Below are 27046 nucleotides of genomic sequence, written 5' to 3'. Positions count from 1 at the left end.
ATGAAATTCTAATGTGTTGTTTTAGTCATTTTGGAATACAACAGATTCGGAATTCAAAAATGCATTTGAAAAAATGTGAGAAAAGAAAAGAATAGAAAAAAAGAAAAGAAAAGAAAAATGAAATTGGGAAACTGCACTTCCTGAAAGTTTTCAGATTTGAGGGGCTTTTAATAATCTTCCTGCTACAGAACGGTGTCTTTATATAAGTTATGAATAAACTCATTAGAAATGAACATAAATACAGCACATTTACAGTACCTACACTAAACGTTTTTACATTGTTACAATAAAAAAATCTTTCATGTTAAACAAAATAAAAATACATTTACTAATGACATCAGTTAAGAAATTGTATTGTTGTTGCAAATTTATATATTCGCTTTTAAATACATTTTTAAGAGACAGAGGAAATCTCTGACACCAAAATATTCCACTTATTGCTGAAATAAAAGGGACATTTCAGCTTAGTAGACCATCAAACCCATCAGATCACAGTGACCTTCTCTGTGCTCACAGAATTAATAAATTAATTTTACTGAGGAATCTTAAAGTAACTGATCTTCAAATCACTACTTATATCAAAATAATTGACCCAGGAGGATAAAAAGGACATATTATAATGGAAAGCTGTATTTGTGTGTGTGTGTGTGTGTGTGTGTGTGTGTGTGTGTGTGTGTGTGTGTGTGTGTGTGTGTGTGTGTGTGTGTGCGTGCGCGTGCGTGCGTGCGTGCGTGCGTGTGAAACAGTTACAGGAAGAGACTACACAGTTGACTAAAAAGGAAGAGAAGAACAATAGACTTAAGGGACAGTTACAGGAAGTGACTACACAGTTGACTAAAAAGGAAGAGGAAAACAGTAGACTTAAGGGACAGTTACAGGAAGTGATTACACAGTTGACTGAAGAGGAAAGCGATAGACTTAAGGGACAGTTACAGGGAGTGACTACACAGTTGACTGAAAAGGAGAGCAATGGACTTGAGGGACAGTTACAGGAAGTGACTACACAGTTGACTGAAAAGGAGAGCATTGGACTTGAGGGACAGTTACAGGAAGTGACTACACAATTGACCGAAAAGGAGAGCAAGGGACTTAAGGGACAGTTACAGGAAGTGACTACACAGTTGACTGAAAAGGAGAGCAAGGGACTTAAGGGACAGTTACAGGAAGTGAATAAACAGTTGACTGAAGAGGAGAGCGATAGTCTTAAGGGACAGTTACAGGAAGTGACTACACAGTTGACTAAAAAGGAAGAGGAGAACATTAGACTTGAGGGACAGTTACAGGAAGAGACTACACAGTTGACTAAAAAGGAAGAGGAGAACAATAGACTTGAGGGACAGTTACAGGAAGTGACTACACAGTTGACTAAAAAGGAAGAGGAGAACAATAGACTTGTTGTAATGTTGTATTATACAGTGCATTTACCTGTAGTATCAATCTCAAGACATTTCCTATTTACTTGACCTTCTGACCTATTCTAGCTTTTCCACTAAACTCTACACAATATATTTTCTTTTGAAAAACTGCAACTATATCATCTCTCCTCATAAGAAGTTTGGTTACTCTCTGTTCAAAAATAAATGTTGAACCATATGTTTAGGTTTAGGAGTTCCCTTGGATGGTTTGTGTTAGAGTTGGTCTTGGTGTGCCGTGCTAATGTTATTCAAGGTAGACTGTAAAATGTTAAAGGTACAGATTACCAGGATTTAAAAAAAATAATTTGCACATCAGATCACTGCACTAACCTGTACTGTAATTTTCTACTACCTAAAATTAATTAATAAAGTTATGTACATATGTTCTAAATGAAAAGAACATATTTCATACAACAATTATAATTATATTATTCTAATAATATATTCACATTTAAGTGTTTAAAAGCTCTTTGTAATGAAGGAGTATGTGTAACGTACAGAAGACAATGAACGCACAGATGAGATCAAAACCAGTGTTTATTGATAGTGCAGGTCTGAGGTAAAGCTGCAAAGCTTGGGGACGTGGTGAAGGACGCTTCGCCCTTGCTCCGATAAACACACGCTCGATAAGGAGTTGAATCTGGTAACGTGCAGATCAGGATCTGGAAACGCTACTGAGAAGAAGAATGGGAGAGTCGAGTTAGTAAGCATAGCATACGAGACTGGACGGTGAATGAAGGTGAGCAGTTATCAGTAATAGTTATGAGCTCCAGAATCTTGTAGATACCTGCAAAGGTAGATATCATGTTTTAAACAACTATGATAAAAGTAACCGCACACAAGTCACAAAGTTGTTAGAAAAGATCAATGTAATGCTACACTTGAACATGGGTTACTTTTACACAAAAAAACATAGTAACTTTAAGAGCAAAGAAATGGCAATCAGACAGGAAGAGGAATTAAAGAGGAAAGCTTTGGAGCAAGCGCAAAAGAGCAAAGAAATGGCAATCAGACAGGAAGTGGAATTAACGAGGAAAGCTTTCGAGCAAGCGCAAAAGAACAAAGAAATGGCAATCAGACAGGAAGAGGAATTAAAGAGGAAAGCTTTGGAGCAAGCGCAAAAGAGCAAAGAAATGGCAATCAGACAGAAAGAGGAATTAAAGAGGAAAACTTTGGAGCAAGCACAAAAGAGCAAAGAAATGGCAATCAGACAGGAAGAGGAATTAAAGAGGAAAGCTTTGGAAGAGGAAATGCAAATGGAGGAGAGAAGGAAGATAAATGAGATGGCAATGAATCTGAGAGACGAGCAGTATGAGATCAAAAATCTGAAGGCAGAGTTAGAAGATGCATATAAGTAATCTTTCTGGTTTAAGGTCTCAACTGGCTTTCTCGCTCTAATATTGATCATTGTGTTTTGCAACAATAAGTAAACTAGTGGAAGCATTGGGGGATTTTCACAGCTAATCAGGCCAGGGCTTAAACTAATAGTTTGTGTTATCTTTAAAACTAAAAGCAAATTGAGGTTAAACTTACCCATTTTTTTAATACTTTACATTTTATCTTACTTGCAAAGGTTTTACAAATGATAATAATGATCTGGAGTTCACAAAATGTCATGTTGTAGTGTTAGGATTTGCACTGAATGTATTTTGATTTTTTTTTTGTTCATTCATTAAAATGAAAACTTTTAATTAATCATGTGTCTTAATTTTATTTTAATGCTTCAAGACTACTGAACCACTGTCACTGTTCGAGAACATTGTGGCATGACCATGAAATTTTAATTTCACTTAAATTTCATTTCATTTCATTGGTGGATAGGGATGAGAGGGGAAAAAGGCATAATACAGGTAGATTTTCACTTGTTTCACACAGAAGTTTGTTACAACCCAGTCTAGGGTTGGACTGCACAGCGTTAAAGCTCAGGATTCAGTGATTGGATATCTTTAAAAATACCACAAGAAACCACACAAGGTATAATTTGTAGGTAAGTGTATTTACAGATATAAAGTATTTTATATATATATATATATATATATATATATATATATATATATATATATATATATATATATATATATATATATATATATATATATATACACAGCCAACAGTACACAGGCATCTCTTCAAGGTGGGCCCAGGCCAAAATAATAAACAAAAAAAGGGCTAACAGTGAGATAACTATGCTTACCTGAAAACAAAGAAAAGAAATACAGGGGAACTTCCCTAACTCCCTATCAACTTCCCTACCAAACACACACGGGGGAAAAAGGAACCCACTCCCAAAGAAAAAGGGCAGCCACACCCCTACTGCCAGTGAAACAGGGAAAATTGTACAGTGATTTTATATATACACACACACATACACAAAAGTGCAACACAGCAATAAGTCCAAAGGGTAAACCAAGCTCAGAGTCAAAAAGCAGGCAGAAGTCAATACCAGAACAATCACAAAATAACAATAATCTAACTATCACAACAACAAACCACCACTACTAACAACACCCTCCTCCTTCTTCTTCTGCTTCCTCTTTATATAGACCATTAGTGATAATGTCATCAATATGGGGGCAGGATCAGGACAGGCTAGGGCAGGTTGCAAACTCTGGCCTCGAATCAACCTGCACACAGACATGTACAAAAACACACAATACAATACCCTATTTTCACGGGTTGTAACACCCCCATCTAAGTGTGAACCTAATATTGGTTCACAACCAACACAGAAAAAAAACCAATAATCGTAACCTCAAACCCGTGATAAGGCATCAGCCAACACATTCTGGCTGCCCTTTTTATGCTCAAGCACTAAATTAAAACCTTGCATGATCAGAGACCATACAAAGACTTGTATCGGCATAGGGCTATCAATAAGATAAACTTCAAAATGTTGAATCGCTAACAACGATGCAAGTGCTTCTTTTTCAATCGTACTGTAGTTAAGCTGGTGTTTTAGAAACTTCTTTGAAAAATAACAGACTGGGTGTTCCATCCCAAAATCATCATCTTGCAGAAGCACTGCTCCTGCACCTGTGCCACTCGCATCAACTTCCAACTTACAAATTTTTTTCAAGTCTGGAGCAGACAGAACTGGTGAGCTAGTCAGGAGAAGTTTAGCAGACTCAAAGGCAGACTGACATTCTGGAGTCCACTTGAACAACACATTCTTACATAATAAGTTAGTCAAGGGTGAAACCACATCAGAGAAGTTTTTACAAAAACATCGGTAGTAACCAGCCGTACCTAAAAACCGACGGAGCTCACGCCTAGTCTTAGGAGCTGGGAACATACATATAGCCTGAACTTTGGCACTTAATGGCTTGACATCCCCTTGTCCTACCTGCTTACCCAAATAGGAGACAACTCCTTTATACCAAACTCACATTCATCCAAGTTCAGAACTAAGGACGCGTCTGAGAACATTTTCTAAGTGTTTAAGATGTTGCTTCCAAGTATCCGAAAAGACAACCACATCATCCAAGTATGCTGCACAGTTCGGAACATCCCCCAAAACTCTATTCATCAGCCTCTGGAAGGTTGCTGTGGCATTATGCTGAGGCCAAACACCATAACAGTATACTGGAGGAAATTATCAGGTGTAGCAAAGGCAGAGATCTCAGGGGCACGAGGGGTAAGAGGAACTTGCCAATAACCCTTAAGAAGGTCCAACTTACTGGTGAATCTAGCTGCCCCAACAGAATCAACACAATCCTCCATTCGCGGGATAGGAAATGAATCAGGCTTTGTCACAGCGTGAACTTTTCTGTAATCAGTACAGAAACGAAAGGAGCCATCAGCTTTAGGCACTAACACACAAGGGGAACACCATGGGCTCACACTCAGCGTAGCTAACCCATTTTCCAATAAATAATCAGTTTCCTGCCGCATAATTGCACGCTTAGAAGGGTTCACCCGATATGGGTGTTGTCTAATCGGTTTATGATCACCCACATCAATGTCATGTTCAATGACTGTAGTACGCGATGGCACATCAGCAAACAGTTTAGGAAATCTACCTATTAATCCTTTAATGTCTTCCTGGAATGATAGAGGCAACTTTTCTGGCAGCCGCTGTAAGGCTTCAGGGTTCACTAAACGAAGGGAAGACATACGGTTGTAAATCAACTTCAGAGGAGTATTCAGCAGGAGGAATCTGCCCACCTACAGAGAGGGTCATCACCGATGTCACAGCTGGGGCAGGTTTGGACTCCGCTGGCGAAGGCCGAGCATGATACTGTTTTAACAGGTTAATGTGACACACACATCGTCTACGACCAGGCATACTGAGAACATAGTTAGTGGGACTTAGTTAGTTGCTTCACTTCATATGGTCCAGCAAACCGGGTCTGGAGAGAGGATCCAGGCACCGATAATAGCGCCAGCACTTGGTCACCAACACAAAATGAGCGAAAAACAGCCTTACGGTCATACCGCTCTTTCATAGCCGCTTGTGAAGAGCGCAATGCAGCTCCTGCCATCTCTCATGCTAACTCTAAATGCTCATGAAGAAGTCGAACATCCTTCACAATTGTTTTACCCAAAGGGGGAGAAGACTTAGCCAACCACTGTTCTTGCAGGGCTTTCAGGGGACCCCTCAAAGAGTGACCAAACACAAGGTCTGACGGGCTAAAACCAAGAGATTCTTGCACCGCATCACGTATAGCAAATAGTACGAAAGGAACCCCTCATCCCAATCCTTACCAGCTTCTACACAGAATGTGAGCAGCATGGTTTTAAGAGTTTGATGAAAGCGCACCAATGCACCTTGTGACTCTGGATGGTAAGCACTGGAAAGCTGGTGAGAAATCTGCAACGTGTCCATTACTTGGGAGAACAGCCGTGATGTAAAATTTGTCCCACGATCAGTCTGTATACACTTAGGGAGACCAAATGTGGTGAAAAACTTGATAAGGGCCTTAACCACTGTTTTTGACTTAAGTGTATGCATAGGGAATGCTTCAGGGAAACAGGTGGCAGCACACATTATAGTCAGTAGGTAAGAATTACCAGAATGGGTTTTAGGCAATGGACCAACACAATCCACTATAATCCTTTCAAACAGGTCTGTGCTGACTATGATAGGTTTCAGGGGAGCCGGTGGAATAACCTGATTAGGTTTACCCACTAACTGACATGTATGGGAAGTCCGGCAATATTGTACAACATCATTCTTTATACCAGGCCAATAGAAATAACACAAGATACGTTGATGAGTCTTGTGGATCCCTGCATGTCCAAAACAAGGATGATCATGAGCTAAGTTGAGAACATAATTTCTCAGCGAACTAGGAACCACTACCTGGAATATTTCCAACCAAGGATCCTCATTTCCCGGGAGGGGACCATTTCCTAATCAACACTCCATCTTCCACAAAATACCTGCTCTGATACTGCTGAACATCAAACTGATTATAGAAAGACTCAAAACACTGTCCTAATGAAGGGTTGGATTGCTGAGCAGACATTAACTGATCACGAGACATGGGCAAATCTACCTCAGGGCCAGGATAGATATTCTTATTTGTCATCTCAATGTTGTCACTAACATTTTTACAAGGTTCCTCCTGAGATAGGAAGGACATTGACAAATAAACTACATCACCAAACTTCTTTTGTTGGGCTCGTGTCAAGACAAACAGGGAACAGAGAAGAATACTGGTCACCAACTTGAGAAGTATCAGTCACTGGTTCAGAAACTACTTCGGGTAAAACGAAATTTCCATCTATGTCATTACCTAGAATGACTGAAACTCCTGCGACTGGTAGCTCTGAGCGCACAGCTACTTTAACCAGCCCAGAGAAATTCTCAGTTTCCAAATATACATGATATAATGGCACACGAATGACCTCCATACCAATTCCTTGAATTAAGACATCTCTACCTGCATACGAGGCTTCAGAAAACGGTAGTGTACTTTCCGACACACATGTCTGTGCCGAACCAATATCTCTCAGTACTCTTACAGACTGTTTCATATCCTCAGTACTTAATGAGACATATCCTGAACATACAAAAGATCTAAACATTGGCTCAATGAGGCAGTGACTCTCAGAGATGCCTTTTGAAACCGCTACTGCATTAACCTTTTTAACCTCCGCTGGCTGCTTAGTTTGCTTCCGCTGGAGCACGGGACAGTTGGCAATGATATGACCCATCTCATGACAATAGAAACAAGTACGAGAGCCAACTGAGGGATTAGCCATGGTTCCCGTTCTATTTGTAGGCTTAAAGGAATGTGCCGATGCATCTTTGCGAGATGAGGGTGGACTAAACACAACCTTATGAGTTAATACAAACTCACCTTAAAATATAGCAGCTTTAGACACGGTTTCAATTTTCTGTTCATTTAAATGCACTACCAACTGTTCTGGCAGACATGACTTAAATTCTTCCAGCAATACCAACTCTTTAAGCTGGTCAAAATCTTTTACCCCACTAGCTGAACACCATTTATCGAGCAGTGTGGTTTTCTCACGTGCAAACTCAACATAGGTCTGGTGAGGAGACTTAACAGTGTTCCTAAAGTTTTGTCCGTAGGCTTCCGGCACACGCTCATATGCACGGATCACTGTTGCTTTAACTGTGTCATAATTCAAACTCTGCTCAAGAGTGAGAGCAGAACATGCTTCCTGTGCCTTACCTGACAGTTTACATTGCAGCAACAATGTCCATAAACTTTCTGGCCAGTCCAACGTAGTGGCTACTCTCTCAAAAACTGCAAAGTAGGCATCAACCTCATCTTCACGGAACACAGGCACTAAACCAATATGTTGGCTAACATCAAAGACAAACGGACTTACGGATGAGGACTCAGCTGTAGCAGGCGGTGGCCTGGAGCATTCAGAGGCAATAGGAGACGGGGAGGTTGGTTTCGAGGAACTGAACGTTCGTGGCAGCGGCAGCGGCTTCTGCCGCTGAGCTGCCAAGTCAAGTTTTTTCCCTTCAATATCCAACTCCTGTTCACAGACTATCAAGAGCTGCGTGTTGTACTCTTGCCTCTTAATCTCCACTTCAAGCTCCTTTAGAGCGAGCTGCCAACCCGGATCTACCACACCAGCTTACCTCAGCCTCCTCCAGCTCCGTCCTAGCCTCCGCTCTGCTGGGAACCTGGAGGGGTTGGGTAGTCTGTACAGTGCTTCCCGGGAGCACTTCCCGCTCAGGTAGGACCTGTTGAGCCGCCAGTGCCTCATATAGTTCCGCTTTGACTACCTTTTTGCTAGCTGTCCGACAAACTGGCACATTGAAAAAATCAGCAATGAGGAGCAGATCATCTTTCCTGCACCTATCAAAAGCTTCCAATGAAGGACAAGCGTAAACATGATTAAATCAAATGCCATGACCCACACAGACAATATACCCGCACACACTATACACTGAATATAAAGATATCCCGGACGAGCCCCCAAATTTGTTACAACCCAATCTAGGGTTGGGCTGCACAGCGTTAAAGCTCGGGATTCAGTGATTGGATATCTTTAAAAATACCACAAGAAACCACACAAGGTAGAATTTGTAGGTAAGTGTATTTACAGATATAAAGTATATATATATATATATATATATATATATATATATATATATATATATATATATATATATATATACACATACACAGCCAACAGTACACAGGCATCTCTTCAAGGTGGGCCCAGGCCAAAATAATAAATAAAAAGGGCTAACAGTGAGATAACTATGCTTACCTGAAAACAAAGAAAAGAAAAATACAGGGGAACTTCCCTAACTCCCTATCAACTTCCCTATCAAACACACACGGGGGAAAAAGGGAACCCACTCCCAAAGAAAAAAGGCAGCCACACCGCTACTGCCAGTGAAACAGTGACAATTGTACAGTGATATATATATATATATACAAAAGTGCAACACAGCAACAAGTCCAAAGGGTAAACCAAGCTCAGAGTCAAAAAACAGGCAGAAGTCAATACCACAACAATCTCAAAATAACAATAATCCAACTATCACAACAACAAACCACCACTACTAACAACACCCTTCTCCTTCTTCTTCTGCTTCCTCTTTATATAGACCATTAGTGATAATGTCATCAATATGGGGCAGGATCAGGACAGGCTAGGGCAGGTTGCAAACTCTGGCCTGGAATCAACCTGCACCCAGACATGTACAAAAACACACAATACAATACCCTATTTTCCCGAGTTGTAACAAGTTACAGAGGGCGAAATCTTTTGTACTTATTTCTATAATAAGGGGATTAAATAATCCGTGCTTCCCTGCCCACTCCCCTGTACTATACAAGAACCAGAAACCGGGCAGGAAAAATCACTACTGACCCACACCACCCTGGACACAACACCTTTCAGCTCCTCTCTTCTGGCAGAGCTACAGAGCTTTGTTTACTAAAACTGTCAGACACAGGAACAGTTTCTTTCCCAGACAATCACCCTGATTAACAACTCACCATAATTATATTCCCTGCTTCATAGCATAAGTACTGCATTATCAGGACTGTCAGTCATCACATCATCCATATATATTACACACTACTGATGCTGTATATTGTTCAAAAAGTTTTAATATTGCACAATATTGTTATTTGCACTCCCATGTACTCACTCACTTTTTATGTACATAACTGATCAGTCATATATTCTGTATTCATATTTAATACTCATACTGTCTATATTATATCAAATCGTCTGTATTGTCTTGTATAGTCTGTATTGTCTTGTCTGGTATAGCGTTATTTATGTCTGTATTGTCTTGTATAGTTTGTAATGTCTTGTCTTGTAAAGTATAGTGTTATTTATGTCTGTATTGTCTTGTCTTGTATAGTATAATGTTATTTATGTCTGTCTTGTCTTGTATAGTCTGTACTGTCTTGTTTTATATAGTATAGTGTTATTTATGTCTGTATTGTCTTGTCTTGTATAGTATAGTGTTATTTATGTCTGTCTTGTATAGATATGGGATGTGGTAGCTCAGTGGTTAAGGTTAAGGTTCAACTACTGATCGGAAGGTCATTGGTTCGAATACTTGGTCGAGTCCACCAAATTGCCAGTGCAGGGCCTCTGAGCAAGGCTCTTAACCCTCAATTGCTCAGGGGTATAAACTGAAATAAAAATGTAAGTCTGGATAACAGTATCTGCTAAATGCTGTAAATGTATTGTCTTGCTTTGTATAGTGTTATTTATGTCTGTATTGTCTTGTCTTGTATAGTAAAGTGTTATTTATGTCTGTATTGTCTTGCTTTGTATAGTGTTATTTATGTCTGTATTGTCTTGTCTTGTATAGTATAGTGTTATTTATGTCTGTATTGTCTTGCTTTGTATAGTGTTATTTATGTCTGTATTGTCTTGTCTTGTATAGTATAGTGTTATTTATGTCTGTATTGTCTTGTATTGTATAGTATAGTGTTATTTATGTCTGTATTGTCTTGTCTTGTCTTGTATAGTATAGTGTTATTTTTGTCTGTATTGTCTTGTCTTGTATAATATAGTGTTAATTATGTCTGTATTGTCTTGTATTGTATAGTGTTATTTATGTCTGTGTTGTATAGTATAGTGTTATTTATGTCTGTATTGTCTTGTATTGTATAGTATAGTGTTATTTATGTCTGTATTGTCTTGTATTGTATAGTATAGTGTTATTTATGTCTGTATTGTCTTGTCTTGCTTTGTATAGTGTTATTTATCTGTGTATTGTCTTGTCTTGTATAGTATAGTGTTATTTATGTCTGTATTGTCTTGTATTGTATAATATAGTGTTAATTATGTCTGTATTGTCTTGTATTGTATAGTATAGTGTTATTTATGTCTGTATTGTATAGTATAGTGTTATTTATGTCTGTGTTGTCTTGTCTTGTATAGTATAGTGTTATTTATGTCTGTATTGTCTTGTCTTGTATAGTATAGTGTTATTTATGTCTGTACTTTTGAGGAACCAAATTCCTTGTATGTGTAAACACACTTGGAAAATAAACCTGGTTCTGATTATGAGTTTCCATGTTGTAGCGGATATCTCACACACACACACACACACACACACACACACACACACACACACACACACACACACACACACACACACACACACACACACACACACACACACACACACACACACACACACACACACACACACACACACACACACACACACACACACACACACACACACACACACACACACACACCTCAAAAAAAGTTCTGGTGGGTCTCAGTCTATTCTCTAGTTCAGTAGTCAGAGCTCTGATCAGGGAGTCTGATATTTTAAGAGCGGTCTCTCTCAATCACAATGTCTTTCCTGCACACCGGAACATTTGCACCACAACAACCAAGAGACAGGGAGCTCTGATGCGCACACATGATCTTCCTTGGTAGATGAACCAAACTTTCAGCCAGCTTTGTCTACAAATGTAAGCACCTGGTTATTGTTGTGGCTCTCAAATGAAATCTTATTGGTTCGTTTGAGTCTCAACATTTTAACAATTTAAAAATCCACTAGTGAGCCTACAATCCTGCTTGAGGCACCATGAAAGAATAATGTTTTTTAGAATCAACTTAGCAAGAGGGTCCAGTACTAAAACTTCTGGCGTAGAGTTTTCGAAATAACACTTTAAGAAAAAAACACTACATTAGGTAAACATGCCAGGAGCCCTGCCAAACGCGACTTACTGCATTGCCGCCATAGAAAGCCCCCCATGAAAGAATAATGTGATTAAACTAGCAATTACATGATGCTTAAAGCTGAAATGTTTTTTTTTTGCTTGTTTGTTTTAAAATCCCAGTGACTGACAAGGAAATGAAGGTTGTTTCACAGGAAAATGAGGCACAAGTGTCCCAGATTTTAGGGAGACAGATTCTTTACCAGAGACGCATCTTGTGTACACCAGGTACTGATTCACCACCTAGAGAGCTGACTGAAACACACTCCTCATTTCTGCTTCTAAATGAAGGACAACCAACAAACCACATTCACACACTTTGTGCCTGCAGCTCCCTCATCCTCTTCTGTACGTGTGTCCACTCCAGAAACACACCACCTGTCACATGATCACCAAGCGACTGCTCTGATTGGACTAGCCTGCTCGTGGCCGTCTTCTCCTCTTCCTCCTCCTCGGTGTTCACAACCTCCTCTAGAGTCTGAGCCACAAAACAAGAAGTGAAAGTTCTCAGAGATAGAAGAACCTCAGGTCACTCATTCAGTGCTCGCTCGCTACATCAGCTCTGGTGTAAAAAAAAAATCTTGTCTCATTTTCTCACATATTAACAAATCTTTGGAAAATGATTCAACTTGTCAATGTGGGGAAACCAAAACAGTGTTTAAGACCTAATGGGAAAAATCTGTTAAATATCTGATAAAATATTTATTTTTAAAAGAATCAAATGTTTAATTGTATGTTCACATATGACATTTGGCAGGCGGTCCCTTAACCAGAGACTTACAGAACTGATAAGAAATCTCAGTTTGTGGAGGTAATAGAAACAAGAAAAGCCAGAATCCATGAAGTTTTAGCCCAATATTGTTTGTTTCCTGTAACCATATGAGCTCCTGTTTCATCACCTGCTGCATGTCAGTTCTGAGCGCGTGCAGTAGAGTCGTGAGGCTGTGACGCAGCTTCATAGCTTCCCTGAGTTCAGCCTCCCTCCTCTCCAGCATTAACCTCAGAGCCTCCTCTTTCCTTCATATAGATAGACAGATAAAAAAAAACATATTTAACAGACAAAAACCAAGAGTTTGAAACATGACCCTGGATATCAAATAATCTCTGAATTTGGGGATACATGAATGAGGACCTAAAGTTCTGTTTTGTTTGGGTCTGTCCTTTTTTTTTGTTCAGATAGGAAAACTTACATCTGGTCTTTGTCTGGACCTGCACAATGCAGTAAACCAAACGACTGATTTAAAGTTTGTTGACTTTTAAATCAGAGCTCTGTGTAGAGTCTGTATGTATTTTTGAGACCAGCCTTTTATCTTTCCAGTCTAAAAGCTGAACTGTGTAGATAAGAGGATGCTGGCATACAGGACATATAAACTGTACCTGCCATCAGACTGTGCTCTCCGGGACACAGGCTCTCTCTGTCCTAGCAGCTTAGGATGAGCATTTATGGTCTCTATAGCTGTAAGGAAGAGAAAATATAGCCACAGATTCTCTAAACCCCAGTCCTGAACACGAACATCACTGTTTGTAGATTTACAGTGTGATAAACAACAATATTCAGAGAGCAAAGTGGCTCTGTGCGTCTTACACAGGCCTCGGTGTCTGTCTGTAAACTGCGAGAGCTTCTCCTTCATCCTGTTGATGAGCTGCTCTCTGCGTTTTAATTCTAATGCCTGCTGGTTACTGCGAGACTGCAGCTTGGAGGTCTGCACAGAGAGAGAGAGAGAGAGAGAGAGAGAGAGAGAGAGAATGTTTTTGGGAAATGGCTTATACTTCCAGTCAGTAAAAAAAAAAAAAAAAAAAATGTTCCACTTAAAATAATACAATCCTTCATTCATTTCACTTGGGAAACTGATCCTGTTATAAATTTTGCATAAGCATTATTAAAAATTTACCCGTGTTTCTCTTAAAAGAACAAAATTAGCATTATTGTTTACTTGCTACATAGCACTGATGTTAGAGACTGGGAAACAGAAATACTTTATTAACTCTTGGTGCTTGGTCAGGATATAGAGATGATTTTTTGCAGCACTTATTAGACAAATCTTTACTACACCAGCAGGAGGCGCTAAAGTGCTGCTTTACAGGCAGTGTGCGCGTCATGAAAAATAACGTCTCCTGTATCAATATGATAGTGTACAACGTGTACAGGTACAGGTACACACACACACACACACACACACACACACACACACACACACACACACAGACAGTCCCTCCTTACCTTCTCCCTCTCACCCTGAAGAGCATCTCGCAGCCTGGTGATGAACTGATCTCTCTCCATGAGCTGCGATGGTGGAATCACACAGTCACTTTACACATCATTAGAACAAAGAAAGCTGTTTAATATAGAAGGAATAAATCACATGCGAAGAGTTACCACCACAAAGGTGATTATTCTGTTCACCACCGCACGTTCATGAACGACACAGTAGAGTTTTTATCCGTTTACAGCTACATCTAATTCACTTCCCTTCCCTTCTCACTGCACCTGAACTGATCTGTTCCTTCGAGTCTCCTTTGTGAATCCTGCTGGAAGCTCTGCATGGAAAACTGACCTGAAGCAACGATCGTGTGCTCTGGACCTCTGGTAGAGAAGGAAAACCAGGAACACTGCAGGACCCTGACTGACGTGAGATTAATTAGTGACTAGATGCTTTGATGAGTCTTTAATTAAGTAACACCTGAGGTCTCGTGAACCCTGTAACGAGATGTTAGCAGTCTTCCTTCTTGTTTGGACGCCATCAGACCCAAAGCTTACAATCACACTCACACACACACCACCCTAAACTAGTTCTAATGCACAAACTTGGATCATCTGAGACACGTTCACCAGCTGACGTGTCCTTCTTCAGGTTTAATTTAACTCACTGTCTAGTCCAGCGGGAGATGTTCAGGGTCGTAGCTAAACCACATTCTTCCACATCATCTAAACCTGATCAAAGATGAAGATTTGTTTTAATGTACATTTGCACGTGTTAATATACAACGCATCGTTTATACATTTAAGTTCCAGTTAAAATGACTTGCAGGAACATCAGCTACTATGATGTTTATCTCTCATAAACAAAGCTAGAGTTAAATGAATGTTTTTTCTTTAGGTTTAGAATCCTTACTCGTGATCGTGACCTCGTGCATGAACGACGTGTAAACTCGGTTGGGATTTGGACTTGACCCTGAGAGTGTGAGCCCAGCCTCAGGTGGATGTTATTACTGCTCATCAGTTACACACACAACCAACCGAGCTGCAATGATCTCTCCACACACATTATTGTTTACATTTAATCACCAGGTAAATTACAGAACGTTAAAAAGAAATAAGGTCACACACAGATAACAGGTAAAGTGTGTAGATTTACTGAAAAATTTACAATGACACTGTAAGGCACACTGATTGTAGAGTCTCACTAAACACAAACAAACAATAATTAAGAAAAGGTCTAAGGTTCAGCAATGAATGGATTAGAGTTTCTTTTTCATACTTTACTGAACGTGAAAATACAAACTAAATTAGAAAGAAAAAAAAATCACCCAAAACACAAAGAATTTATGCTGCAGTGTTAAAGTCTCTGTAGTGTTATAAATCTTTCTACCCAACGATTAGTAATTATCCAGCTTGCATATCCAGAGAGAAAGAGAGAGAGAGTATGTATGTGTAAGTGTGTGTGTACAAAACACAGCACATATATAGTGTCATAATTTGCACATGTGATCAGGAATGTGTGTGGATTAGGGTTTAATGATGATGAGCAAAACACATGTGGAGAATAATACTAATATAAGTCAGTAGACCAACACTCCAATCTTTTTGATGTAAATCAATTGCTAATAAATTTGTATCAAAAGAATCACTTTGGAAAATCTGCACCCTGGTGTTAGAAACCTTTAATAACCTCTAACAACCTCTCCCAACATTTATCTAAATATCTTCTATTTGTCTTCATATCAATGCTAGAAGGTGAAGTTTATGAAAAAGGTGGAAAAGCTTCCACAAGGCAGGTTGCTGCGCCTCATACAACGAAGAAGCCGCTACTAATGTGCTCGTTCCTAACACTGTTTTAAAAACAATGTTCTTCCTCTCGTGTTCTCCAGATGAGATAGGATTTACTGGTAGCTCTTTCATACTTTATTAAACACTGGGTCTTAATGTTTCTAGATTTAAGCTTCTGTCTGTGTAGTGTGTTTACGGTAGACGTAATAACAGCTGAAACGCTTATAGTACATTATAGTAATGTTCTTCAGTGGACAATCAGAAACCCATTAAAAAGCTGATGACTTTATAATTTCACGCACTTGACCGAAAAACTGATATCAGCACTGTAACACTACAGTATCAGGACAAGCGTTAAATTACATAACAGAGCATGTTTTGCTAGCAGTTTAATCACCTGACACAGATTCGTAAAATGATGCAGAACTTTGTTTCTCCAAGCAAAATGAACATTAAACTTCAGAGCTACCTGAAGTCTTGCAACTACAGTACGTAAAGAGAGTCTGTAAGTGTGTGGAAGGATTCTGTCTTAATATACTAGTGAGAAGTGGCAACATTAACTCCCCCCCCAAAAAAAAGTAACAGTACAATCCTGCTCTGAATGATCCACTTCAGCATTTTAAATCCCAAACACCAAGGTCTCTTTTTTCATAACTTTTCTCCCATGTTTAAAAGTAGAAGTTAATTATTTTTAATCAGTTATCTATAGTGTCTAAAGCACTGAGAAGGCAGGAAGTGGGCCTTTCTTTCAGGACCTGTTTAGTGTAAATGTGATACTGCAATTTAGGGATCATGTACAGTGTAGGAGCAAGACATCCAGCAGGAAGAGCTGTGTGTGTGTGTGTGTGTGTTTGTGGGTGTGTACGTGTTGCTCCATGGAGTCTTCTTGGATGACCATCACCTGTGCCAGAGCAAGAAAAAAAATTAGTGTATGTAATAAAGCAAAAATGTTTGACATTTGATTAGATAATTTAATGTGAGCTGAAATTTTCCCAAAATAAAATGTCTCAAGTTCACTTTACCCTTCAGTTATTTAAATGATGTTTGGTGTCTTTGCACTTAAAAGGAAGATGTGTACGCTGACAGTCATTACTTTTCCACGTTCACAAGCAATAAGCAGAAAACATTGGTTATATTTAAACTCTGATGTCTCAGTATTATGTCAATCAGGTGCGAAACATTAACGCGACAAGTGACTGCCATGGTTGATTCCTTAGACCAGTCTCACAGGAGTATTTTGTCATGTACAACTTATTAATTGTTCACAGACCTCACTTTGCACCTATAATCTGAAAACGATGAAAGCGTGAAGCCAGGAATGTAACTAAAAGCATGTAAAGAAGTGATACATATTACTGCTACTGTTTCTCATTACAATCCACATCATGAACGGCTGGAGAACGAGTACCTTAGAGCAGGCCACATGATTTGGGAGGGCGAAAGGGGTTATCGCCGGATGGGACACCCATCAGCAAAGGGTCTTTATGAGCGTTCTGGAGGCAGAAATTCTTCAGATCTGTAGCTGCCTGGGAGACCTGATCAAACAACAGGGTTAACATTAAGCACAACGAGTCCTTGGAAAAATACAAACGCAAAGCTTCATTATAACAATCACTCAATCAATAAATCAATCAAATCAGCCAGTCACTCAACCAGTCAGTCAGTCACTCAACCAGTCAGTCAGTCACTCAACCAGTCAGTCAGTCACTCAACCAGTCAGTCAGTCACTCAACCAGTCAGTCAGTCAGTCAGTCAATCAATCAATCAAGTCACTCAACCAGTCAGTCACTCAATCAATCAATCAATCAATCAGTCAGTCATTCAGTCACTCAACCAGTCATTCAGTCACTCAACCAGTCAGTCAGTCAGTCACTCAATCAATCACTACATTTATCATCAAGTAATATGACATCCACAAAATCCACATCAAGTGTTCATCCACATAACTGCCAAATATACATTTCACACACACATTAGGTCTATAAGACCATACACAAACTGTCCACTTTATTAGTAACACCTGTACATCCATATACCAGTTCTCAGCAGCCCATCATGTGGCAGAAGCACAATGTACACAATCGTGCAGATACATGAGCTTCAGTGAAGGTTCACATCAATGCTAGGATTGTTTTAATGGCCACTTTAATGTAAACTCGTGTGGAAATGCCAGTTCCCACCAACATGAAGACACAGTTCAAGTCACAGATGAGACTTTTCTTTGTTCTGGTGTCTGATGTGAACATTAACTGATTTTCTTTTGCATTGTCTCACTGATTGGCTGTTCCTATTAAAGTGGACAGAAGGACAATACGTGTTCATTGTGTTTATACACCTTCATGAGTCAATAATAATATAATTAATGAAATGCTTTGACTTAAAACACGTATTTAATTAAAACAAAAAACTGCCCTAACATTTTCTTAAAACGAAGCATATTTATTAATTTTTATGAGTTTTTAAAAGTAAAAAACGTAAAATGCAAGTCTCAGAATACCAGAAGATATAAAATAAAGCTTTTTTTTTGTGTGAATTTATTCTGTATTATTCTTAAAAAGATTCGGATTTTTCAGTTTTTTTTGATAAAGTAAACAAGAAGTTAAGCTAACTAGCAGCTAAGCTAACGTTAGCCTTTTCTCCAAGTTTATGAGAGACAATTGGCTGTAAAAATGTATTGAAATATAAATATGTACATATATAATATTTTTTTAAAAAGCCCCACATATACAGACTCAAACACTTAAAATAATCAATCCATTATTTTATATCTGAATTTATTTTAAACTCCTCTGTTAGCAACTAGTGTCACTCCTTTGGGTAAGTCCCAAATCAGTCTACGTTATAGTCGTGGTGCCCTACGTAGGGAGCGGAAGACACCACAACTAGTGCTCATGTGCAGGCAGGACGAAGTGATTTCGGATTCACCCCAAAACTTACACTCGGTTATAAAGGTTTGTTCAGGACTTACATGAATTCGGCGGACACTGGCTTCGAGCCGCAGCTGTTTCACAGCCTTGTGAGCGACGGCCAGGCTCGTACTGGTGGCGTTGTTGTTCGACATGACGACTAAGTTACAGATTCGCGACTTAAAATATTTTAAACGCCCAAGAAACAAAAACCGGAAGCGCTCAATATTTGCTCAGCGCCCGCCTACTAAACAAGGTTGCCAGGCAATCTGTGAAATCCTACCTACTTTAAAAGGTTGCCAGATAGACCTGTGAAATCATAATCAGGTTTTTTCCCAAGTGTGTTGAGACACACAAGGAATTTTGTTCCAGATGTTTGTGAGTACAGACATAAATAACACTATACTATACAATACAAGACAATACAGTCTATACAAGACAATACAGAGGATGTGAGACAATAGGCACTATGAGTATTAAATATGAATACAGAATATATGACTGGTCAGTTATGTACATAAAGTGTGAGTGAGTACACGGTAGTGCAAATAACAATATTGCGCAATATTATGCTTTTTGAACAATATACAGTAGCAGTAGGGTGTGTAACATAGTGAGCCAGCATTAATGTATTCAATTTTAGAGATTTAAGCATTTACATCGCTCTGGATAAAGGTGTCTGCCAAATGCTGTAATTGTAAATGTAAATTTAACGTATATGAATGATGTGATAACTGACAGTTCTGATAATGCAGTACTCTGATAATGCTCTGCAGCAGGGAATATAATTATGGTGAGTTGTTAATCAGGGTGATTGTCTGGGGAAAGAAACTGTTCCTGTGTCTGGCAGTTTTGGTAAACAAAGTTCTGTAGCTCTGCCAGAAGGGAGGAGCTGAAAGATGTTGTGTCTTTCCTGCCCGGTTTCTGGTTCTTGTATCGTACTGAGGAGTGGGCAGGGAAGCACCAATTACTGATTCCCCTTATTATAGAAATGAGTACAAAAGATTTCGCCCTCTGTAACTTCTGTTTGAACCAAAATCTACCTGTACTATGAATTTTTCCCCAGTCATTCCTATCCACTAGCAGTAGTTTTATTCTTGTTATAGGGTCTAACCCCATTACAAGTGCCTTTTTCCATTTGACTTTGTTGTGACCTTGAATACATTTAACATGTTACAGAATTTGGCAGATGTGTATAAGCGGCTAGAGTATTTATCTGAGATCTTAATTAATAACCAATTTCAGCCCTAAGACTTTGGAAGATTTCTCCGTCACGTACCTTTCATGAAAAGGTACTTTTTTTTACTAAGAAAAAAGTGTTAGCTCTTAGTAGTATAAAATGAAATTTAAGTGAAATTAAAATTTCATGTTCATGCCACAATGTTCTTGAACAGTGACAGTGGTTCGTTCTGTAGTCTTGAAGCATTAAAATAAAATTAAGATACAGATGATTGATTAAAAATTTTCATTTTAATGAATGAACAAAAAAAAAATCAAAATACATTCACTACAAATCCTAACACTACAACACAACATTTTGTGAACTCCAGATGATTATTATCATTTGTAAAACCTTTGTAAGTAAGATAAAATGTAAAGTATTTAAAAAAAAGAATACTTAGAAAATGGGTTTAAGTTTAACCTCAATTTGCTGTTAGTTTTAAAGATAACACAAACTATTATTTTAAGCCCTGGCCTGATTAACTGTGAAAATCCCCCAATGCTTTGACTAGTTTACTTCTTTTTGCAAAACACAATGATCAATATTAAAGTTATGAAGCCAGTTGAGACCTTAAACCAGAAAGATGTCTGATATGCATCTTCTAACTCTGCCTTCAGATTTTTGATCTCATACTGCTCATCTCTCAGGTTCATTGCCATCTTATTTATCTTCCTTCTCTCCTCCGTTTGCATTTCTTCTTTCAAAGCTTTCCTCTTTAATTCCTCTTCCTGTCTGATTGCCATCTCTTTGCTCTTAAAGTTACTACTCTCTTTTGTGTAAAAGTAACCCATGTTCAAGTGTAGCATTAAATTGATCTTTTCTAACAACTCTGTGACTTGTGTGCGGTTACTTTTATCATAGTTGTTTAAAACATGATATCTACCTTTGCAGGTATCTACAAGATTCTGGAGCTCATAACTATTACTGATAAAGTTCTCCACTGGCTTTTTTTCCAGCAGATCTCCACCAGTGAACAGAATCAAGGTGAAATTCAGAGCTTCTTCTCCAAAGTTCTCCTGAATCCACTTCAGAGCATTGTTCTCCTCCAACGTGAATCTTCCCAGCCTGATCACCAGCAGGAAGACATGAGGTTTGGGAGAAAACATGGAGATACAATCATGTGCATGACTGGCCTTTCGGTTCCATATTAGCCATGTGTCCAAGACACCAGGAGTGTCAATTATGGTGATGTTTTTTCCATCCAGGAGTTTGTTCTTCGCCTTACAGGTTGTGGTCACAGATGCAGGAGATGCCTCGACTCTGAAGGCTTCTTCACGCAGGATGGTGTTTCCTGATGCACTCTTTCCTGCTCCAGTTTTCCCCACTAACATCAGTCGAAGCTCAGGATGATTCACTTCATGTCCTAAAAAGCAGATTGATACAAAACAAAGCAGATAATATGGATAATACTGTGGTCTACAGCATAATCTATAACTTTAGTGGGAATATTGGATTTGAAATTTGGTAGCTGTAGTTTGATCAGCATTTACCTTTAAAATCAAAATATAATCCAATACCCAGTGGAACCAGAACCAGAACGGAGGTCAGCCAAATGAAAGAATGAATGTTCTATAGAATAGGCAGACAAATATTTTGAGACATTGATATTTTACAAACCAATCCTTTAAGATGTTATGTTCAAGCAGGTATATGTAGTAAGCACATTCTCATCTATAACATAGTCTAATGGTCTGAGATGTAAAAATGTTTTTTATAAAATGATACTAACCTTTAATTTCCTGTTCATATGATTTGCCTCTTGTAACCTTTCCATAAGTCTATTGCTCTCCTTTTCCTTTTCAGTCAACTTTCTAGTCACTTCCTCCAACTGTCCCTTAAGTCTATTGCTCTCCTCGTCCTTTTCAGTCAACTTTCTAGTCACTTCCTCCAACTGTCCCTTAAGTCTATTGCTCTCCTCGTCCTTTTCAGTCAACTTTCTAGTCACTTCCTCCAACTGTCCCTTAAGTCTATTGCTCTCCTTTTCCTTTTCAGTCAACTTTCTAGTCACTTCCTCTAACTGTCCCTTAAGTCTATTGCTCTCCTTTTCCTTTTCAGTCAACTTTCTAGTCACTTCCTCCAACTGTCCCTTAAGTCTATTGCTCTCCTCGTCCTTTTCAGTCAACTTTCTAGTCACTTCCTCCAACTGTCCCTTAAGTCTATTGCTCTCCTTTTCCTTTTCAGTCAACTTTCTAGTCACTTCCTCTAACTGTCCCTTAAGTCTATTGCTCTCCTTTTCCTTTTCAGTCAACTTTCTAGTCACTTCCTCTAACTGTCCCTTAAGTCTATTGCTCTCCTCGTCCTTTTCAGTCAACTTTCTAGTCACTTCCTCCAACTGTCCCTTAAGTCTATTGCTCTCCTCGTCCTTTTCAGTCAACTTTCTAGTCACTTCCTCCAACTGTCCCTTAAGTCTATTGCTCTCCTTTTCCTTTTCAGTCAACTTTCTAGTCACTTCCTTTAACTGTCCCTTAAGTCTATTGCTCTCCTTTTCCTTTTCAGTCAACTTTCTAGTCACTTCCTCCAACTGTCCCTTAAGTCTATTGCTCTCCTCGTCCTTTTCAGTCAACTTTCTAGTCACTTCCTCTAACTGTCCCTTAAGTCTATTGCTCTCCTCATCCTTCTCAGTCAACCTTCTAGTCACTTCCTCCAACTGTCCCTTAAGTCTATTGCTCTCCTTTTCCTTTTCAGTCAACTGTGTAGTCACTTGCTCTAACTGTCCCTTAAGTCTGGTGTTGCTTTCTTTCATTTCCTTTAACTTGTAAGACATGTTTTTCTTCTCCTGTCCTTCTTCATTCTTTTTTATCTTCTTTTCTTTTTCTCTGTTGGAAATTGATAAATGGTTACTTGTAATTTCACATTTAAAATACATCATCCTGTTTAAACGTGGCAAAAAAATGAACGGCTCGATACGCAACGAATGTTGATACTTCACACTGAAGACCGGCGTGACTGCTGTTTTAATCGCTGTAAAATCCCACAATTTTTCAGTATGAAACTCATTATTTTCAAGTTTTGTGATTTTCCTTTAAATAAAGCTGTTTATCGTTCTGCACATGAATCCCCGTACTCCTTCATTACAAAGAGCTTTTAAACACTTAAATGTGAATATATTATTAGAATAATATAATTATAATTGTTGTATGAAATATGTTCTTTACATTTACAACATATGTATATAACTTTTTAAATTAATTGTAGTTAGTAAAAAATTACAGTACAGGTTAGTGCAGTGATCTGATGTGCAAATCTAAGTTATTTTTTCCAATCCTGGTAATCTGTACCTTTAACATTTCACAGTCTACCTTGATTAACATTAGCATTACACACCAAGACCAACTCTACCACCAACCATCCCAAGGAACTCCTAAACCTAAACATATGGTTCCACATTTATTTTTGAACAGAGAGTAACCAAACGTCTTATAAGGAGAGATGATATGGTTGCAGTTTTACAAAAGAAAATGTATTGTGTAGAGTTTAGTGGAAAAGCTAGAATAGGTCAGAAGGTCAAGTAAATAGGAAATATCTTGAGATTGATACTACAGGTAAATGCACTGTATAATACAATGTTACACCATCTACATGTAACACCAACCATGATTAGAGTTTTAGAGTTTGTATTCAGAGTATTCAAATAATACATCAGAATTACACTCGTCTTGGTTATCTCTCTTTAACTTCAAACAGTCATAAATCCATTGACCTTCTTTGTCTGAAGCCATCCTCAATGATACACCATCAATAATCACATCAATAATCACACATGATTGGGAGGAGGGAGGGTCAGGAAGAGGCAGCAACACAGACTAATAAATATAAATTAAATACTTCTAATATTATATTTAAAACTCTCTCTCTCTCTCTCTCTCTCTCTCTCTCTCTCTCTCTCTCGCTCTCTCTCTCTCTCTCTCTCTCTCTCTCTCTCTCTCTCTCTCTCTCTCTCTCTCTCTCTCTCTCTCTCTCTCTCTCTCTCTCTCTCTCTCTCTCCCTTTTTCGCTGCTTCTGGAACCTGGTTGGCTGTGGCATACTAGTCCCTGCCATGTGCAGTTCTGATTAGTTGTGGGTGGGTGTGATGTGGGGCTGGGGGCATTGTAGTTTCACCCTCCAGCTTGTACTTTTGTCTGATATTTCTTGTCTCCGGCTGGCCCAGCACTTGTCTCACTGTTTTAATGCATCACATATTAGATGAGGTGCACACACATTCATTTGGAGCATAATAATATAAAAAAATAAAAAAATACATAGGGTAAGTGTGGTGCGGGTGTGGTGGCCTGGGCTTTGCACTGGGCTGGTTCCATGCTACACGCCATGCTTTTTTAATGCATTATACACTAGTTGACAAACATATCATGAGTATAACAATGAAAGCAGCCATATATATTCCACAAAAAAACAAACAAACAAACAAACAAACAAAAAAACATACACACACACAAACAGGGTAAGCGTGGCATGTGCGGGACGGCTGGGGATGGGTATGGATTTTGGGACCATGGATCCCGCAGCACCTCACCTTGATAGGCCGTATGACGCTGGCGGGGGTCTATACTATGCCATTGCCATGAGGGTTATCAGCGGCAGCTTTATAATACCTTATCATTAATAGTTGTATCAATATTACCGTTATATTATTATTATTATTATTATTATTATTATTATTATTATTATTATTATTATTATTATTATTATTGCTATTATAACTACTACTATTATCATTACTATTAATGGCTGTATCAGTATTATTATTGCTATTACTACTACCATTTCTATTTGTCCTCTTCCTGATCCTTTGACCTACACCTCATTCTGGATGAAAGGAGTATATTTGTAAATATATTTATCATTACTACTACTGCTAATACTATTATTACTATTTCTTATTAATTAGATTTTTCATTATTATTATTATTATTATTATTATTATTATTATTATTATTATTATTATTATTATTATTGATATTACTGTTGATATTGTCACCTTCCTCATACCCAATTTTACATTTACATTTTGTCTTGTGTGATACTATTACTGTCTTCATTGTTATTATTGTCATTATAATTATTATTATTAATATATTTTCCTCTTTGATTTATGTATGTGAGTATATATATATATGTATGTATATACACACACACGCACGCGCGCGTTTTGTTTTGTTGGTCTTTGTATTTTGCATCTAAAAAAAAAGATTTGTATTCAGAGATTTGTACCATTCTTCTGTTCCCTAGCATTAGTCTTACTGTGAACTGTTGGAATGATCTGGTTCTTCTTTAGTAAAACTGGTGTCCCGGTCCATAGATGCATCTGTCTCCGTGCGCTCGTAAGATGTCACTGAACGACTATGAAGTTCCTGACTGTCACTGTCTCTCTCACTAACACACACACACACACACACACACACACACACACACACACACACACACACACACACACACACACACACACACACACACACACATACACACACACAGCTTTCCATTATAATATGTCCTTTTTATCCTCCTGGCTCAATTATTTTGATATAAGTAGTGATTTGAAGATCAGTTACTTTAAGATTCCTCAGTAAAATGAATTTATTAATTCTGTGAGCACAGAGAAGGTCACTGTGATCTGATGGGTTTGATGGTCTACTAAGCTGAAATGTCCCTTTTATTTCAGCAATAAGTGAAATATTTTGGTGTCAGAGATTTCCTCTGTCTCTTAAAAATGTATTTAAAAGCGAATATATAAATTTGCAACAACAATACAATTTCTTAACTGATGTCATTAGTAAATGTATTTTTATTTTGTTTAACATGAACGATTTTTTTATTGTAACAGTGTAAAAACGTTTAGCGTAGGTACTGTAAATGTGCTGTATTTATGTTCATTTCTAATGAGTTTATTCATAAGTTATTCATAACTTATATAAAGACACCGTTCTATAGCAGGAAGATAAGCCCCTGAAATCTGAAAGCTTTCAGGAAGTGCAGTTTACCACTTTCATTTTTCTTTTCTTTTCTTTTCTTTTCTTTTCTCACATCTTTTCAAATGCATTTTCGAAATAATTCCGAATCTGTTGTATTCCAAAATGACTAAAATGACGCATTAGAATTTCATTTAGAAATCACATTTAAAAGAAGTGTCTTCCTAATAGTGTGTTTATGAAAACGAAAGTAACTTTTCTACCTTGAAAGAGACGCGACGCCAAACTGCTACATAACACACTATAAATAATACTAGTTTAAATAGCATTCTTAATATATAAACCTATATAGTGGTAGATTATTACCTGTTATAAAGCGTTTCTCCTTCTCTGTTCAGCTCCATTGTTAGTTTCCGTTATAGTTGTCTAGTTTCAACTTCTAACACAATAAACACAAGCCAGGTATAAAAAATTTACAACAAATCTAAGCACATATTTTAAAGAAAGTATTAAAAATTGACGAATCAGCAGCAATTTATTTTTCAAACAATTCATATTTTTAAACATTAATTTTTGACATATTGCGGTAGAGAAACACATATTATTAGCATATACAAAATATATTAAAAAAAAGTACTCATTGTTTATGAACCCAGTAACTGGATGACCTGAAAACCCTACAGTTATTTACAGCTTTCTCTCCTTGGTCTGATGTGACAGTAACGTGGAAGTCAGTTTCTGTAATAATCGTGCAATAAGCAAGCGCTTCAGTTGCGCTTTCTGATTGGTTGCTCAGGGCTGTCAGTCATATAGACACGCAGAATAAAGTAGGAAGTGAGAGCAACGTGTTGCCTTGTGAGATGAGATAAATTCACAGTGTATAACTAGAAAAAAAAAGACTGCCCTGGATATAAAAACTTTTTGTCAGGTCTCAGCCCGGACTTTGGCCACGTGCATTTGTTTATG

The 27046-nt window shown here is 38.2% G+C and overlaps 3 protein-coding genes and 2 long non-coding RNA genes across 6 annotated transcripts; 1 reads left to right on the top strand and 4 right to left on the bottom strand.

Moving 5' to 3' along the window:
• Positions 1-667: 667 nt before the first annotated feature.
• LOC125139451 (guanine nucleotide-binding protein G(I)/G(S)/G(O) subunit gamma-5-like) lies at positions 668-19207 on the bottom strand. Of its 2 annotated transcripts, XR_007138497.1 has the most exons (4): positions 19018-19207; positions 17458-17584; positions 16880-16950; positions 668-708 (listed from the first exon to the last, which is right to left on the bottom strand). XR_007138497.1 is itself a non-coding variant. In XM_047803635.1 (3 exons), exons 1-2 carry the CDS (start codon positions 19108-19110, stop codon positions 17459-17461), a joined length of 219 nt encoding a protein of 72 aa, XP_047659591.1. In that variant the 5' UTR covers positions 19111-19207; the 3' UTR covers positions 15393-16950; position 17458. The 2 variants fall into 2 exon arrangements, 1 of the variants encoding a protein (XP_047659591.1); XM_047803635.1 differs by lacking the exon at positions 668-708 and having other exon boundaries at positions 15393-16950.
• Positions 12357-15211, bottom strand: LOC125138473 (afadin- and alpha-actinin-binding protein-like). Its single transcript, XM_047803617.1, has 8 exons — positions 15175-15211; positions 14930-14993; positions 14550-14685; positions 14283-14345; positions 13647-13764; positions 13439-13517; positions 12961-13078; positions 12357-12539 (listed from the first exon to the last, which is right to left on the bottom strand). The coding sequence occupies exons 1-8, from the start codon at positions 15194-15196 to the stop codon at positions 12372-12374; spliced, it is 768 nt and encodes a 255-aa protein (XP_047659573.1). The 5' UTR covers positions 15197-15211; the 3' UTR covers positions 12357-12371.
• On the top strand, positions 19195-23229 carry LOC125139458. The gene is made up of 3 exons (XR_007138510.1): positions 19195-19333; positions 21137-21267; positions 21405-23229. It is a non-coding gene; the product is annotated as an uncharacterized LOC125139458 (long non-coding RNA).
• Positions 20448-22080, bottom strand: LOC125138479 (GTPase IMAP family member 7-like). Its single transcript, XM_047803597.1, has 3 exons — positions 21907-22080; positions 21668-21746; positions 20448-21540 (listed from the first exon to the last, which is right to left on the bottom strand). Exons 1-3 carry the CDS (start codon positions 21949-21951, stop codon positions 20690-20692), a joined length of 975 nt encoding a protein of 324 aa, XP_047659553.1. The 5' UTR covers positions 21952-22080; the 3' UTR covers positions 20448-20689.
• Positions 22796-26821, bottom strand: LOC125139452. Its single transcript, XR_007138501.1, has 4 exons — positions 26718-26821; positions 26447-26519; positions 25416-25547; positions 22796-22993 (listed from the first exon to the last, which is right to left on the bottom strand). It is a non-coding gene; the product is annotated as an uncharacterized LOC125139452 (long non-coding RNA).
• Between the last annotated feature and the right edge of the window lie 225 nt (positions 26822-27046).

This window comes from Tachysurus fulvidraco, chromosome 18 (genome assembly GCF_022655615.1).
Source record: "Tachysurus fulvidraco isolate hzauxx_2018 chromosome 18, HZAU_PFXX_2.0, whole genome shotgun sequence".
NCBI lineage: Eukaryota > Metazoa > Chordata > Actinopteri > Siluriformes > Bagridae > Tachysurus > Tachysurus fulvidraco.
This window is presented reverse-complemented; position numbering and strand designations above follow the sequence as displayed.